This window comes from Mandrillus leucophaeus, unplaced genomic scaffold (genome assembly GCF_000951045.1).
Source record: "Mandrillus leucophaeus isolate KB7577 unplaced genomic scaffold, Mleu.le_1.0 Scaffold84, whole genome shotgun sequence".
Taxonomy (NCBI): domain Eukaryota; kingdom Metazoa; phylum Chordata; class Mammalia; order Primates; family Cercopithecidae; genus Mandrillus; species Mandrillus leucophaeus.
In genome coordinates, this window is record NW_012109141.1 from 5,677,253 (window position 1) to 5,695,769 (window position 18,517).

General features: G+C 36.7%; 1 protein-coding gene across 1 annotated transcript in view; it reads right to left on the reverse strand.

Moving 5' to 3' along the window:
• DOK6 (docking protein 6) overlaps nt 1-18,517 on the reverse strand; it is a 432,942-nt gene that overhangs the window by 91,890 nt on the left and 322,535 nt on the right. Inside the window, exon 6 of the mRNA XM_011968352.1 lies at nt 10,221-10,359. Within this exon, the coding sequence (XP_011823742.1) occupies nt 10,221-10,359 (139 nt within the window). The remainder of the gene's footprint in view (nt 1-10,220; nt 10,360-18,517) is intronic.

An 18,517-nucleotide genomic window follows, 5' to 3' on the forward strand; every position in this document is an offset into this window, starting at 1 on the left:
ATTAAAAAAAAATTTTTTTTTTTTTTTTTTTTTTTTTTTTTTTTTTTTGAAGAGACAGGGTTTCACCATGTTGACCAGGATGGTGTCTCGATCTCTTGACCTCATCTACCCTACCTGCCTTGGCCTCCCAAAGTGCTGGGATTACAGGTGTGAGCCACCGTGCCTGGCCAACTCCTTGACTTTTATCTACTTAAATCTTCATAAAATTCCTGTAAGATAGGAAAAGGATGAAATGTCCCTCTTTAAAATGAGAGGATGCTGAAGCTTTGAGATAATCGACATTCCTAAGACCATATATTCTGTGGAAGCAAAACTGGAATCATGACTCTGTTCTATGCTTTTGTCCTTTTTTCACCATCAAGAGATTCTGTATAATGTCTTTCCTCATAATCTTGCATCATAAATAGTATTAAATATTGCATTTTGTGAAAGATTGAAGATGACTGCAAATGCATTTAAAAGCTGACATTTAGAAATTGCCTATGTTCCTTTTTTTATTTTCATTTTTAAGTTCTGGGGTACACGTGCAGGATGTGCAGGTTTGTTACATAGGTAAATGTGCCATGGTGGTTTGCTGCACCTATCAACCCATCACCTAGGTATTAAGCTTAGCTAATTTTCCTAATGTTCTCCCTCTCCCCACCCCAACCCCCAACAGGCCCCAGTGTGTGGTGTTCCCCTCCCTGTGTCCATGTGTTCTCACTTGCAAGCGGGAACTGAACAATGGGAACATGTGGTATTTGGTTTTCTGTTCTTGCATTAGTTTGCTGGGGATAATGGCTTCCAGTTCATCCCACGTCCCATGAAAAGGACATAATCTCATTTCTTTTTATGGCTGCATAGTATTTCATGGTATGTACATACCACGTTTTCTTTATCCAGTTTATCATTGTGGGCATTTGGGTTGATTCCATGTCTTGGCTATTGTGAACAGTGCTTCAGTGAACATATGCATGCACGTATCTTTGTAATAGAAAGATTTCTATTTCTTTGAGTATACACCCAGTAATGGGATGACTGGTCGAATGATATTTCTGGTTCTAGATCTTTGAGGAATTGCCACACCATCTTCCACAATGGTTGAACTAATTTACATTTCCACCAACAGTGTGAAAGTGTTCCTATTACTCCACAACCTTGCTAGCATCTGTTTGATTTCTGCCTTAATTTCATTACCCAGAAATCATTCGGGAGCAGGTTGTTCAATTTCCATGTAGTTGTGTGGTTTTGAGTGAGTTTCTTAATCTTGAGTTCTAATTTGATTGTACTGTGGTCTGAGATACTGTTATTTCAGTTGTTTTGCATCTGCTGAGGAGTGATTTACTTTCAATTATGGGAAAAATTTTAGAGTAAGTGCCATATGGTGCCAAGAAGAATGCATATTCTGTTGTTTTGGGAGTGGGTCTATCAGGTCCACTTGATCCAGAGCTGAGTTCAAGTCCTGAATAAGTTTCTGTCTTGATCTGTCTAATATTGACAGTGGGGTGTTAAATTCTCCCACTATTATTGTGTGGGAATCTGTCACTATGGGTCTCTAAGAACTGGTTTTATGAATCTGGGTGCTCCTGTATTGGGTGTATACATATTTAGAACAGTTAGCTCTTGTTAAATTGACCTCTTTACCATCATGTAATGCCCTTTTTTGTCTTTTTTGAGCTTTGTTGGTTTAAAGTCTGTTTTGTGAGAAACTAGGATTGCAACCCATTTTTTTTTTGTTTGTTTTCAATTTGCTTGGTAAATTTTCCTCCTTTTGAGTCTGTGTGTCTTTGCATACAAGATTATTCCCTCCCTTTAATCTGGGCTTCTTGGTGATTGATTTGACTAGTATAACATGGTAGGTGTGACATTATGTCTGCTGTGGACAAGACTTCTAAGACCCTTATGACAGCTTCTCTTCCTCTCACTACTTCTGAGTCACCATGCAGGGCTGCATACATGTAAGACTGCTACGGAGTGAGGAAGCTTCAAGTAACTGTGGACAAGTCATGCAATTCAAGGTTTAAAATCCTTCTTAGAAAACCACCAATGTTCTTACAGATGGGAAATCAATATGCAGAAAAATTCAAGAATTTGTTCAAGGGGAAATCTCAACTACAGAGCTCCCAATAGAAAACAGTTCTCTAGACTGAGTCCATTGCTCTTTAGACTTTGATGCTGATATTTTGTAGAAAAAGCTTCCTCCCTAATATATTACAATGTGGACATTCCATCCTTATCCTTTGAGAAGACCTAAGTTACCAGGAAGGTGGGCTGACAGATGTTGGGAATTTTATGAAGGTATTGACAACCCACACCTCTTCATGCTTTTACCAGAAATACAACCTAGGTAATCTTACTGTCTTCGAAATTTTTTCCTTTGTTGATTTGAGGCTTTGCTTCCCCCTGTGAACATTGATGCTAATTTGTGTTCACTTACATAAAATTCATTTGTATAAAAAAATGCTAACTGACCTTCCTTTTGCTCTTTATCTCTAGTGATTGCCTAAAAATTTAAAAATTGGATTAGCAGTTGAGACAAATCTATATACAACTGAAAGAAGAAATTCAGCATTTATACATTGACATTTATGAGCCATTCTCTATGTGCCTAGCCAATGTGCAAATTGGTCTCATATGTTATACCACTGAATATTCACATAAATTGTCAACAAATATGCCATCTGAACTTTACAGACAAGGACAATGAGGTGCAGAGGGATAATTTGTTCATGGTGACATAGCTAGTTGAGTGGCTCTGAGGTTTCAGAATCCTGATATTCTTCCCTCTTCCCTATGACTCTCACTGTAAAATTACTGGATCTCTCTCCTCCAGGATACAGATAAGAATGAGAATTACACCAATCTGGGTAAATTTCACAAAGCCAGAGCAGGAATGCGAGTGCCTGTTTCTCATGTTCAAGACAGAACACCACAGTATGCATGGCAGAATCAGAAGGTAGTTAACATGAGCTTTGCTTTCCACCAACCTGTTATCAGATATCAACTCCACGGCTGCCTCCTAATTGGACCTCAGGAAGGCACATGCATATATTTTTTTTAAGATTCAGTTTTTTCTTATCTCTAAACTGGAGTCAATGTAACCTAAAGTGTTATAAATATTGTTATAAGATGTACTTAGGGAGTGAAAAGCATAGTGTGTGTCGCATGTTAAGTGCTTGGTAAAGATTGCTGCATTGGAATTTCTACTCCTGCATAGAAGTGGCATAGACCAGAGGGGTCTACGTGTGTATATGTGGTCAAGACACAAAATTTTGTCCAAACTGAGGTATTAAAAGAATGACAATTCAGACATATTTTGATCTAAGCCTAATTACCAAATAAAAATACAACCCCACAAATGAATATGAGGAATAGCTGAATAATACCAGCAGATGGGGAAAAGTGGAACAGATGAGACAAGTGAGACAATAGCAGAATGTGGTCCATGTGTGTATGCATGTGTGCATTCTGTGTGTGTGTGCATTGTAAGCTGGAAAAGGGATAGCCATAGCTTTCTCTGAAGAGTTAAGAAATGCCTCTAGGGTACATATGCCAGCACATTCTCTGGTATGACTGACACAAGAGGAACTGGGTGAAAAAATGTGAATAAGAAATATTGCAAAGGTACAAGTGGCCAGAAAATACATGAAGTGACATGTGAAATGTATGTCAATTGTGAAAAGAAATGTTTCACTGTTTAATCAGAAAATGCTGCATACAAGTGCTCTTTCAGTTGAGAACATTGAGCTTTATTCTTGGAAAAGGACTCCTGAAACCTCTGAAAACCGTATGAGAATAGAGATGCCAGAGACCTTAAGCCAGCCATGCTTGGCACTCTGTACTCGTTAAAACAGTCCTCTGAAATTTGAAGGCTTATGGGCAATGGGCTTCTTACAGACTTGGTTTAATTTTCAACAAGGGACACCTCACACTTAATCTTCCATTTTATTTAAAATAAATGGAAAGGAATTAGAAGATAACTGCTAAGTCTGTACCAGAATGACAAATAAAAGGCAATATTTACATGGTCATTGAATTAAAGTTGCTAGATGTCATTTAATTGAACTTTGTAGGATATTGTTTTCATTACACCTCTGAAAAAATGGGTGTTATTGTATATTTCAAATCATGTATTGGCCAAGTGCGGTGGCTCATGCCTGTAATCCTAGCACCTTGGGAGGCTGAAACGGGTAGATTGCCTGAGCTCAGGAGTTCGAGACCAGCCTGGGAAACATGGCAAAACGCTCTCTACTAAAATACAAAAACATAGCCAGGCGTGGTGGTATGTGCCTGTAATTCCAGCTACTGGGGAGGCTGAGGCACAAGGTTCGCTTGAAACCAGGAGGTAGAGGTTGCAGTGAGCCAAGATCATGTCACTGCACTCCACCTTGGGCAACGAGTGAGAGACTGTCTCTAAATAAATGAATAAATAAATATTAAATAAATAAAACCACGTATGGACCAAAATACTTTCAGGAAGTCTGAAAATAAGCTGAGTTTGGGAATAACAGCAGAAACTGTCATTCACTTTCAACACCATTTCCGTCTGCAATCAGTAATGCATTTAACATGTATATTTTTAATCTCTATCTCTATTTATTTGTAAGTAGACATTTACAGAGCTGCTCTCTGAATATAATGAATATGATAAATACACAAAATGTTAAATTTCTTAGTGATTTAAAATCAAATTTTGGGTTTTTAAATTTTAAAAAATGTAAATATATAGAGGCTATCGTTAAGTTCATAAAATTAATTTCCAGTATCTGCACGTACTGAAAGCTGGGATGAATTTTTGGTGATGGTTAAAACAGTTTTTCCCACTTAAACTGTTTCTTGCTAGCCATTTTATGAATTGGCTCATTACTGAGCTTTTACTAAAGACGAGGAGGTGGTCTAACACTGAAGTACATATGATATCATTGTGCCTCACTCGGCACCTTTAAGTACAAGTAACTGAAGCACAGAAAATGTGACTTGCCCAAGGTCACACAGCTCTGTTGCAGTCTTTCCCTGGAATACAACCTCCTAAATCCTACTACAAACTGTGTTTGCGTTCAGTGAACACATCCCAGGAACTGACACCTCTGCTCACATTCACTGGATGTGGCCTTCATTATCTTCCCAGGCAATGCTTATATCAACTTAGATTTTAGTGGCCTACATTTAAAAAATACTTCTATTCTATAGCATTAGTTTCAAAGAAAAGATAATCTCAGTTATTGGGTTGTATGTATGTTATAATGTCTGTATGTTGGATCATTTTGATGAGCCTTTGAAATCTGTTACTTTTATTTAAGAAAATGATCCTTGTGCAGCTTTCTTTATATTCGGTTCCAGCAATGCAAATAAAAGAAACAAAATTGTATTTAATACAGAAATTGCAGTCTTTTGTGTTAGGCAATGATTTTTCGTATACAGAATCAACTCTGATCTATTTGATTACATTTAAGTACAAACATATACATATATTCATGCATGAAAGCATTTTCTGAAGTGAAATCTAAAGTGTATCAAATTTTAAGGAAATAAATTTAAAGAAAAAAGAATGCTAGTCTGCTTTTTACTCATCACGCAAGAGCACCACTGATTAGACAAATTACATACTGCTTTCTCACTATCTCTACCTCCTTTGTGTCCTTATGCAGAAATACATGTTTCTTCTTGGGCGTGTATCTGTGTGGGTTGGTTTTTTTTTTTTTTTTTTAAGATGGAGTTTCGCTATTGTTGCCCAGGCTGGAGTACAATGGTACCATCTCTGCTCACCACAACCTCTGCCTCCCAGGTTCAAGTGATTCTGTTGTCTCAGCTTCCTGAGTAGCTGGGATTACAAGTGCCCATCATCACGCCCAGCTAACTTTTTGTATTTTTAGTAGAGACGGGTTTCACCATGTTGGCCAGGCTGGTCTTAAACCCCTGACCTCAAGTGATCTGTCTACCTTGGCCTCTCAAAGTGCAGGGATTGCAGGCGTGAGCCACCCCACCCGGCCATGTGAGGTTTTTTCGTTGTTTAGACTAAATTTTCTTTAGTGTTCTGAAACAACAATAGTGAGTGAATTGATTAACTGGGATCACAGATCCACTTTCACATTTTCATTATCGACCATAATAATTTGTTCTAATTCAGCTTGTGCTGTTTCGTTACAATCCATGACTATCAGTAAAAAAAATTTCACAAGTAGGCAAGTGGTGTATTTCCTGGCAGAAAGCTGATCGCTGTCAGCAATCATTAAAGCTCTAATCTTAAGATTAATATTGATAATATTGAGTGATAAAATCATGAATAGAACACTGAATAATAACTTGCAGTTATTCTTTTTTTTTTTTTTTTGAGACGAAGTTGCCCAGGCTGGAAGGCAATGGCGTTATCTCGGCTCACTGCAACCTCCACCTCCTGGGTTCAAGCAATTCTCTTGCCTCAGCCTCCGGATTACAGGCACCCGCCACCACACCCAGCTAATTACTGTATTCTTAGTAGAGGCGGGGTTTCACCATGTTGGCCAGGCTGGTCTCGAACTCCTGACCTCAAGTGACCCGCCCACCTCGGCCTCCCAGTGTTTTCTTTTTCTGTTCACCAGAGCTTAGGAAAATCACAGAATTGACAGCTCTGGAGGGCAGCCCATTTGGCAAGTCCCACTGATGTTTTTAAAGCATTAGACAAAGTCTTTATCTTCCTGGCATTTCAACAGCACCCACGCTATTTGTCCTTACACTGTGTACAGAGCTTTCCTGGTGAGCCAGGAGATGGGGATTGCGGAACAGGAGCATCCTTAAACGCTGTTTTTTTACACTGAAATTCTCATTTGGTGAGGGTGTTTTGTATACAAATGTGTTAAAATTACTTGCAATGCTAGAAGATTGGAAATGACTGACAATCCCCCCCACTAACACTTCTTTTTGCTTACTTATTTTGGATATAGCAGAAAAAAATTTTCTCATTCTCAACTGCTCTTTACATGTGAGCATTTTATAATTGCTTTAAACATAAAAGGCACATTTTAAAAGAAAGCACTTTTCGTTTAATGTGCGTGTGTGTGTGTGTGTGTGTGTGTGTGTGTAAAACAGGGTCCGTGAAAATCTAAAATTATTTCTAGTTGGGGCCTTGTCCATGATTTCAGCCTGTACTCAACCTTAACAGCCTAAGTCACATGGATGCATTCGTGATACCGTTTCTGATGAATGGCTTCTATCACAATTTGATAATGTTGTACATGCACGTCAAACCAGCTACAGATACTTTTGGCAATGGAATCCAAAGAACTCTGCTAGCTCTAAGAACAAGAATGATCTCTGTGAAACGGAAACATTTCTAGAGATGAACATATTCGTTCAAATATCTAGCTTTAATCATTTTCTCAACTATTTCAAACACATTCCTCAAATAGTTCGTTTAATATGTATTACCCTAGCTTAATTCTCCCATGTATCTTAAAACTCTTTTATAGTAAGAAACAGTTGTTGAGACATTATTTCTCATTTGAGTTTGTTTATCCAACTTTCGAGTAACAATTTTGTTATTTTAAATAGCAAATGAAGAATTAGAGTATTTAAACATTCTTTCATACTTGTTGGAAGTTTTTAAAAAAATTTTCCGTGACCAGGCATGGTACACCTGTATTCCTGAACATTGGGAAGCCAAGGAAGTTGGATCGCTCGAACCCAGGAGTTCAACACCAGCCTGGGCAACATAGTAAGACCTCATCTCTATTAAAAAAAAAATTGGCTGGGAATAGTGGTGCAGGCCTGTGGTACCAGCTAGTCGGGGGCTGAGGCCGGAGGATCACTTCAGCCCAGGAGGTTGAGGCTGGCAGTGAGTTGTGTTCACACCACTGCACTCCGGCCTGGGTGACAGAGCGAGACTGTCTCAAAAAAACAACAGCAACAAAGAAAAGTTTTGTGCATGGAGAGGTGGTATCTATATTAAAAAAAAAAAAAAAAAGTATCTGGGAGAACTGGAAAAACTTTGCTTTTGGTTGTAGTATTTTGGAAACTGAGGCATTTATCAACTTGAAGCAGCTTGCACTTGGAAAAGGATTAGTTCAGTTTACTCTGAAGGACAAATTAGCCGTAGAGTAATTCTTACTAGCGTTAACCTGCAGAGAAAAGCATAGTTGTGAAATTATTTCTGAATTAAACCACTCTATTGACATGTATGCGCTGAGTGATGGATTCTCTGGTTTTGTAATTTCTAGAAAGTTTCTCTGTTGAGCCTTCCTGAGCCTGCTGTTTAAATGTTTGTTGCATTCTCTTCTGTCTGTCTCAGCACTGATGTCGGTACCCACGTCTGTGGTGTACACCCTAGTTTTAGACTGCCTGCGGTTACAGTGACTGGATCCCTTATCTCATCTCTGAGCCATTAACAGCAATTACTTGACTCCAGTCCTTTCACTTGCTTCTCAGTGGCACAAGACAATGAGAAACATACAACATCAACAACAAAAGTGAATTAAGTTTTGTTTAGCAAATATTTTGGCACAACATTGTTAGAAATACTTGAAAGAGTGTGAAGGATATTATGTAGCCATTTTAGCAACTCTTGTTATTCAATGTCAGTCGGACATCACCCTCATCCATAATGAACGCTTTCATGGTACTTCTATGTGCTTGGTCTGATTGTGTAAGCACTTTATATAGATGAATGCACAGAAACTAACAACCAAATGAGTAGAACAATTACATGCCCTTGTTACAGATAAAGGAAAACCAGAGTCAAATAACTTGCCCAAGATTACACAGCCAGTAAGTGGTGGTGGTGGGATGCAAGCCCAGAGCCTCAATGGGGTATTCTTTATGGCAGATAATTACAGTATGTGAAAGAGTTCTTGGAATTTCCATCATTAAAATATAATCTAAATCACTCTGAGCTTTTGCTTGTTTAAAACAACTATAAGTAAAGAAGTATAGAGGTTAACTAATAGCAAGTGACATCATGGTTAACCCCATGGTTAATTTTGGTTGAAAACAAGCACCAGCAGATTGAAAATATGGGCTGATGATCAATATGCATGACTCTGAAATAATTTGAAATTTGATATATTTTTCCACTTGATTTTAATCACTAGAAAAGCATCACATTTAGATAATTGTTACAATGGTTTAAAGTTTACCCAAATCTTTCTAGAAGATTTAAGTTTTACTAGCCCTCTCTAATTGATGATTCTTCAGTCAATCCCACAGTCTCATCTTAATCATCCTACAAATGCTCAAGCTACTCTCATTTCCGTGGGCAGTCCAATGTCCTGTGATGCCCTTTCCCTCCTGAGGTGTTAGGAAGGCTCTGTTTAACCATACCTCAGATGGAGAGAGAAAGGTAGGATTGAGAAAATTAGAAGTGCATTAAGAATAAAATATGATCATTTAAGCTACTTGTTTTCTTTTAAAAATTTTTATTTTATACTTCATAGAATTTTGGAGATAAAACTAAAATAGTAATATAAAACTTCATTGTCTTTAAGTTAGAATAGACTTATTGATGTTTCACAGAGAATTATAGATGCTTCCCAAATACCACCTGTCCTTCTATAGATTAACTCAGATGCATCTTCATAAATCCTAGAGAAAATAATGCTCTTAAGATTATAATCAATAGTCATTTCATTGTTTGCTTTTCAAGCAAATTAGTGATAAAGCTTATAATTTTTCAGCTCGTCATATTAATAAAATTTACTACTTTTAGATTCTTTACTAGATGATTTTTTAGCTTGATCCTAAAACTGGACTATGGTTCTAGGACGAGATGATAAACAAATTATTCTGTTGTCAACTAGCATAAACTCCTTCTGCAAACATTTTATTACATATACAGAAAAAGCTAGAAGTTTTAGAGCATATAGGATAAAAATAAAGATTTAAAAAAAAAAAAAAGTGGAACCCTTTCTGGTAAGAACTTAATTTTCCTAGTTATTTTGAGCCCATATTTAAATCTGATGATCCAACCGTATGTGGGGACATGCAGGCAGCATTGCTTCTTATTTCATTATGCACTCCACTCTGACATCCAAGGCAACAGATCTTACATAGGTATATGCCAGAAGTGCAGGGCTCACACTCGGTGGCCACAAATAACTTCTTCTGTGACATATTGAGTAGGATATTAGGTGAGAAGGTAGGGTAAGCCCTCAGGATCAGGGCAGGGCGAACACCCAGGCGCTGACATGAATGGCCCCACACATACATGGTGTACATCAGACCCCAGTGACATTCATTTTCAAGCTGATAGGTTACCAAGGAAGGGGCCTTACCCGGGCCTTCTGCTCCATTTCTAGCATTAATCTTTCATGTTGCTCAGCTATGGCCAATGTTGCAGAATGGACCTTCTGATAGATCATTTCTCCTTCCCTCGTTTGAAAAGTGAATAGTCCTTCTCCTGTGTCACACATTCTGTGAGAACAGATAGGGAAAGAGATGGGTCTCCATGTGTTCAAGTACGTAAGTTTTCCACGTAGACAAAACCCCTACCCTTGTGCCTCTTCCTCCTGATCTCCACAGGAGTTAGTGAGGCTGATTCAGCCATAAGCAAACGAACCAAAAAATGTATCTTTAAATGGTACATGAAAATGGAACTTAAAATAAAAATCCATGTATATTTGGATGTCTAAAAAGGAAGCATTCACAACAGTGTAAAGGAACAAAATGATTTAGATAATGACAGTGGGTGCTTTCCAGTATTTAAAGATTAAAAACAAATGAATTACAGTATTTTTATCTGCCATTATGATATAGACTATTATGGACAAACTGTTATGCAGTTATGTCATTTCTGAGAGCATATAATAAAATTCTTACGTCAATTCAGGGAAAAATCAGAATGCAAATTCTTCCACTAATTAGAATTACTTTTTAAAAACATTGGGAAAATTCCACTAACAAGTTGTTATTCAATAGGATTATAGGTAAGTTTTATTAACAAAGGCTAACTCTAAAATGGAAAATAATATTTTAAGCTAGCTTTTAAGTTTTCAGAAAGACCCACCCAATATCAATATGCTAATATTTGGATATTGGCTATTAACTGGATTTCTGTGTTGATTTTTCAGGTTACAACATCAAGCAATTTTCAAGTTATAACATAAAAATATTCATGAGGAAAACTTTCTTTGAGCACCAGAAAGATTTTAGATTCTTCTGATTCTCCAAGGAGTTTTCAATAGAAATGTCTCAAGAGGCTCCCGACATTACAGAGGCTGCAACTGTGATCCCTTAGGGCCCTATAGAGCCAGCACTTAGCTTCTCTGAAAGAGATCTTAATAAAATTCACACAGTGTGAAATGGAAAGTCTGGGGAAAAAATGAAGAGTTTTCACAAAGTGAAACAAATGAGCTTCCTTTGTTGATTCAGAGTAAGGAGCATCAGCAACAAACCATTGATAAGTAGTGAGTGCATCTTGTTTGAGGTTGAGCTTTTTCATAGTCATCTGAAAAACAGTGCTTATTAGCCTTTGGAAATGAGATAATGGAGGCACAGATTATTATTTCATACTCAGTCATTAAGATGTAAAGGTTGAGTGCTTGTCCACTTCCTGGGATTTAACTCTGCCCCGCGCAGGAGCTTGCCCGTTTACAGGAGGGATTTTTGTCTCTGAAGTAAAAACTACTGTAAACTTCATCCTTTGATCATGAACTAAGGCATTTCAAATAGCATAAAAAGCAAAGAAACTTTAGGTAGAAGATGCTGTTTCTTCAGTGAAGGTCAAGTTTATGATTTTTGTCAGCCATGTTGGAATAAATGGGCTAGGTGATATGGTTTGGCTCTGTGTCCCCACCCAAATCTCATCCCAAATTGTAATTCCCATGTGTCCAGGAAGGGACCTGTAATCCTCACATGTGGAGGGAGGGAAGTGATTGGGCGGTTTCTTCCATGTTGCTCTCCTGATACTGAGTTCTCACGAGATCTGATGGTTTTGGAATCAGAATGTTTGGAAATTCCTCCTTTGCTCTTCTTTCTCCTGCCACCATGTGAAGGTCCTTGCTTCCTTTTCACCTTCCACCATGAATGGTAAGTTTCCTGAGGCCTCCACAGCCATGTGCAACTAAGCCAATTAAACCTCCTTCCTTTGTAAATTACCCAGTCTTGGGTATTTCTTCCTAGGAGTATGAAAATGGACTAATACCCTAGGTTTCCCTTGTTTAAAATGTGTTCTTTTGGGGCTGTTAGGGAACAGATAGACTGTTTCATATCTGTCTAAACAGTCTTGTGGTAACAAGCCAATACTACAGAATATAATTAGGAGAAAGAGGAAACAATTTAGATGGCATTTGACTTGCTCCTCAAAGCATGGTCCACGGATCAGCAGCATCTGCCCCCCGGGAGCTTGTCCAGACCGTCAAATCTAAATCTGCATTTAACACACCCCCAGGTGACTCACATGCACATTATATTTGATAATGATGACTCCAGAACCTTCTCCACAGGCCACCATTTCATTGAAGAGGAGTGGGAGATGACACGTGAGACCCACAGGAGGACACATTAGAAGCTGCATTTGCACAGCTTTTTGAAGACTGATATATAAAACTAATATTAGGAATATATCAAAAAGGGCAAATGAACCCAAAGAATCATTTCCTTAACTTAGGAAAAACTAAAACAGAGGTGTTACATTTCAACCCCCAACTCCCTTGCCGACAAGATGCACATTCCTCAATTGCATTTATTTTGTGAAACAGGGAAAATATGGATGACATATTTATCGTGACTTCAAACTAGAATTCTATTGATCTGTAGACAGTTGCAAATGTAATCTCTTTATATCTAACAATGACTTTGTACAAAATGAATGTTTTTTCTTATGTAAAATAGTGTTGGATAATCTCAGGTTTCTTTCAGCTCTGAGGAATATTCTAGGGCCTCACAAAAATTCTAAGAGGTAAACAGAACTGGCACACTTGTTTCCAGAATTCTTTTTTGTTTCATATTGTGATAGGGAAATTACAACAATATAGGACTCAAAAGACTAGGGCACCAATTTCAACCACAATGTTCTAGGCTGTCATATAAATTTATCATATAATTTTTAAGTAGCTACTATAACCTAGACACCATTTGGGGCCTGAGACTTGAAATAGGAGGGAAAAATATATATGGCCTATTGCTTCTGAGGCTTTTGAGTAGTGGGGAAAGGCCAGCAAGAATCACAAACTTACTGTGATATGTGCTACCAGGGAGAAGTATAGGGCCATGAGGAGGACAATTAGGGATTAATTTGAGCCAGTTATTTTACCTATTAACTTCTCACCTACAAAATCACCAATAATTTTTTTTTTTAAATTAAATGAAGTAATGTATGTGATAGTGGGCAGTAAAGGGTTAATGTAGCAGTCCCCAGTTGGTTATTCCAACCCTGCACATTCTTCATTCCTATTTTTAGGATGGGCCTATGGCTGGCTTCTGGGATATGATCTCTGGGACCTTTGGAATACTCTGCCTGTTTCTGTAAGTCTGAGACCTTGGGCCATGCTGTATCCAGTTGACCAGATACATTAATCCCAACAAAGGATAGCCCAGCAGGAATGCCTGTTTTCAGTCTGATGCAGCCTGGAGCCTGAGTAGCTGAGTCAGTCCTGGGGGTGCTGCATGCCTACATGACTGACCCCCAATAAAAACCTTGGACATCGAGGCTCAGGGGAACTTCTCTGGTTTACGGCACTGCATGTGTTGTCACACGTCATTGCTGGGAGAATTAAGGGTGTCCCCATGCAACCCCACTGGGAGGGGCCTTGGAAGCTTTTGCCTGGACTCTCCTGGTCTTTTATCCCTTGTGACTTTTCCCTTGGCTGATTTTAATCTTATTTCTCACTGTGGTGATACAAACTGTGAGCATAATGTGTTTTTCTGAGTCTTGTGAATCTTCTAGAGGATTATCGAGCTGGAGGGTGGCCTTGGGAACCCTTCCATCTGACACTGCCAGCATGTGCTAAGGAGTCAATATGTTTTATGTAGTAAGAATGTATAATTCCTGGTCTTTTCCCTAAATGTCTGTCTGTCACTATGGAATCTAAGAGAATATCCTCTTTATCCAGTCTCGCCACTCACATCCAGAATCACTTAAAACAACAGTACTTGTCAGACTTATCTCTGTTATGTTCTGGTAAATAAAAAATAACCAGGGATCATGTGAATGTATATATTTGAAGGAAACTGAACTCCAAAGGAGGTGTTCCACTATTCATCGTTCTTAGTTGCTTTCAAGGGCAGAATCAGCCCTAACATGGTACATGGAGGAATTTTCTGGAGAAAAAATTCCTAGCATTGAACTACTAGACCATGCCCCTTTTTTCTTGTCTGTAACTCTCAAACTTGGCTCTCTATGAAGGCGTGACTTTGAAATGCCACTCTTTCTTCCCACATGATGTGTGAAATAAATTTACCAAGTCAAAAATTATGGAGATATTTTACTTTAAGTGTAGACACTTTAAGATAATTTTTTTGTGGGTCTCTAGATAAAATTTTGCTACAGATGAATTAGTTGACATCTGGCAGTTTTGTCCATCTTCACAGCTGTATAATTTCATTCTCACTAAGTTTTACAATATTGTGTATACATATTTAATAACCAAATATTTATTCTCCTTGAACACAGAAATTTTAAACTTTCAGTAATGGGGTACAGTAAGGAGCATGTTCCTAAAAACCCAGTGGTATTTCTGTTCAGTATTTAAAATTTAATGTTTAATTATAGAACATAATGAAATTCTTCAAAGCACAGCTTTTCCACAGAGCAGTTAAAACCAATTAACACTTTTATTCTGTTAACAGTTTAATCTTTATTGTCACTTAACAATGCTAGAATTTCTTTTTTTTTTTTTTTTGCTGCTATGAAAAGATTGGTTACTCTGAGTCAGACTTTGATCTAAGAAACTGGGCAAAATGGACAAGCAGTTTGTGAAAAATAGTACAGAAAAGTCAGTAAAGCAATAGTACAGAAAGTCAAGAAATAGACCCAGTTCATATAATAGTTAAATATATGGTCAAAGTAGAGTCTCAGATCAGTTAGGGAAAGCTGACCTCTTCAACAAACTGGTGAATGGTAGCCATTTGGGAAAAAAATTTGAATCCATGTTTCTTCCTCCATTGATAGAAATTCCAGAGAAAGCAAATGGGGGAAAAAAGCACCATAAGAAAATATCAAAGAATTTCTATATGAACTCAGAAAGGAGAAGGGATTTCAACTGAGGATTCAAATAAAGTCACAGAAGAAAAGACAGATGAATCTGCCTGTGAAAATACTTTTTAAAAATAATAGAAATCATTAAGACATAAGACAAAAACAAGATGGAAACTCAAAACATTAGTTTCCCTTGTTTCATCTAGCAACATATTTTAGAAATTCAACTACTTCAGTAGTAGTTGTAATAAATAATAGTATTCAGTGAAGAATAATTTACAGACATTGTTTCAGGGTTTACACACATTAACTTTTTTAATGCTCAAAGAACTCTATGAAAAAATTACGAAAAGTAACTTCAGGTGAAATATGTGGCGTGTGCTAATATTTGTGTAAAAAATGTGTGGGACAAAATTTCAGTTAAATAGGAATAAGTTCAAGAGATCTATTGTTCAATGTAGTGACTATAGTTAATAAAAATATATTGTATACTTAAAAATGTAAAGAGGGTGGATAAGTGTTCTCACCATGGAAACTAGGTGAGGGTGATGCTTATGTTAACTAGCTAGATTTAATCATTCCGTATCTTTGTGTACTTCAAAATATCAGGTTGTACACAATAAATCTTTATATCAATGTAAAAAATGCATGGGAAGAATGTATATGCATCTTTGCATGTGCGTACACTAAACTCTGGAAGTCTGTACAAAAATTAAGTGTTACTTATTGGGGGAAAAGTGAAATAGATGGGGGTTTAAGTATAGAAGGAACACTTTCACTAATCTTTACATGAATGACAACATAAGGAAAAGTTATAGATTTATTTACAGCAAATTAATTTTTTTTTCATAGAGACAACGTCTTGCTCTATCACCCAGGCTGGAGTGCAGAGGCATGGTTATAGCTCAATGCAGCCTTGAACTCCTGGGATCAAGTGATCTGCCCACCTCAGCCTCCTGAGTAGCTGGTAGTACAGGCTGACACTGCCATGCCCCTCTCTCTATCCTGCTCCACCATGGTAATACATGCTTATTTCCCCTTCTGCCATGGTTGTAAGTTTCCAGAGGCCTCCCAGCTATGTTTCCTGTTAAGCCTGTTAAGAACTGTGAGTCAAGTAAACCTCTTTTCTTAAATTACCCAGTCTTGGATACTTCTTCATAGCGGTGTGAGAACGGACTAATATGCCTACAAGGAAGTCTTGGTTTTAGTCTGGATTCTACTGCCAACTAGCTTTGTGAAATGCCATTTAACCCTCTCTAAAATTCAGCTTTTAAATGAAAGAGCTAACATTAAACCATATCTAAGATACACATTTGTGCCTAAACTCTACAACTCCTCAACCTGTGTACTCTGATGACACAATTATAGTCACATTAGTTAAAATCTATCTTTTCACATCTTTTCAAAGTTTTCATTTTACCCTATTCTATTTTCTTGCTCTTTTTTTTTTTTTTTTTTTTTCTTTAACTCAATAAGATGACTAGTTGAGTCTCCCTGAACACTCTGGAGTTTGGCTTTAGTAAATACTTGAAAATATATACATATAAGGTGCTCTTCTATTTACTTTATGCCTCAAAAATTCAGAATAAAAAAAACCCAACATGTGAAGATGTGATGTAAGTCATAAGACCTTAATTACCTCAATATATGATCACAAATTATTACCATTATCCTTATTATATAGTTACAGGTTAATAAGGATTTAATGGGGAAAAAAATTTTAAAAGATTTACAGATGATTTTATATTTGCCCTGTATACATATCTCCTGGAGGCTTTATTGTAAAGTTATCAGATATTCCCTGGCAATTAGGAATTTTAACATTTTTAACTCCCAATGTTAATCACAAAAAGCCCCTCGTGTATATCTTAAATGTTTGTTGACCCAAGCAAATGAAAATTATCAATATAATGGCTACATAAAAAGTATTGATTTTTATAGTTTCTGATAGGAAAAAAAAGAAAAAGAAATTATAAAAGAAACATTGTTTTTGAATGGTCCCTTGGTCGTAGTGTACTTTTCCGAATGGAGTAGATAAAACAGTTAAATACACAGAAGTGATACGTTCTTATGTTCCCAGCTGGTGTAGACTTGCTCTATTTTAAACTTGTTTGAGGGCATCTGAATGTATCACATGGAGCAGCTACTGATCTATGATCTATACTCACACCTATTTTTGTGGTGAAGAGCTAATAACAAAAGACAAGCAGAAACTTGAATTCTGTCATTTATGAAGTAGACTTTCCTTTTAACATGAATTTAACTGCCATGTTACGATTGGGACAGTTTTTAGTTTGTCTCAAATTTTAATAGTTATTTAATCTCTGCATTAGAGAAAAGTTACGCTCTTTTTCACCATTTTGAGGGGAACCTAAAAATAAGAATTATATTTCTTCAGAGCAAAAAGAGCATGTAATCAGGGTTTAAAATTATATTTGTATTCCTCTTTTGCTTTAAATATAGTTAAGATAATTCTTTAATCATGTGAAAGATCCTTTCAGCATTTCAACTGACTATAGAAGACAAAGTATCATAGCCAAATAGAAAGTAAATGTAAGACTGGATTTGATTTGACTAAGGATTGACTTTTCTTCTCAGGTTATATTCATTTGTCAACATATTTTTGGGCACCACCCACTTGTCTACTTGTCAGGTACTATATTAGATTTTAGATTTTCAGAGATAACCATATTTTTTCAATGGAAGATGTAATTTTTTAAAATCATATTTTTAAAAACAATTACCATTATGAATTATATTCTCATACATATGCATTTAACTTTTTATTTAAAAACTGAGTACATGATTATATAAACTTATATAGAGATTAAGAACTTCTGAATTTATTATCCTTATTGTATTTTCTCTAGAGTTTCAGTTGACAGATCACTGATAATGCCAACTAAAAAAATATAGCACTTTATCAAAACAAGCTACCCAGTAAAACCACAAAACACAAATCATTCTAAGATACTCAGAGCAAATACCGACTGGTATTATAAAAGAGGTAGGCATATGTTTGATCTACTGAATTTTTTTTTAATTTTTAACATTGTATTTTGATATATTTATTGTAGAGCTAGGGCCTCTCTTACTCAGGCTGGCCTCAAACTCCTGGGCTCAGGAGATTCTCTCACCTCGGCCTCCCAAAGTGCTGAGATTACAGGTGTTAGCCATCACATCCTGCCTAAGCTACCAATTTTTAATTTCTTTTGAAATAGAAATAAAATTTACTGAAATCATGAACAAAATGAATCTATATAAGGTTTAAACAATAAAGAATTTCAAATACAATTACCTAGACGTTTTATAATTTCAAACATCAAATGTTCATTTCAGCTTAGTGGATTTTCAACCTTAAATTTTTAACTTCATTTTAACACATTAAATTGTATTTCTTAAAATAATCTTCATTGAAAATGTTAGTGAATAGAT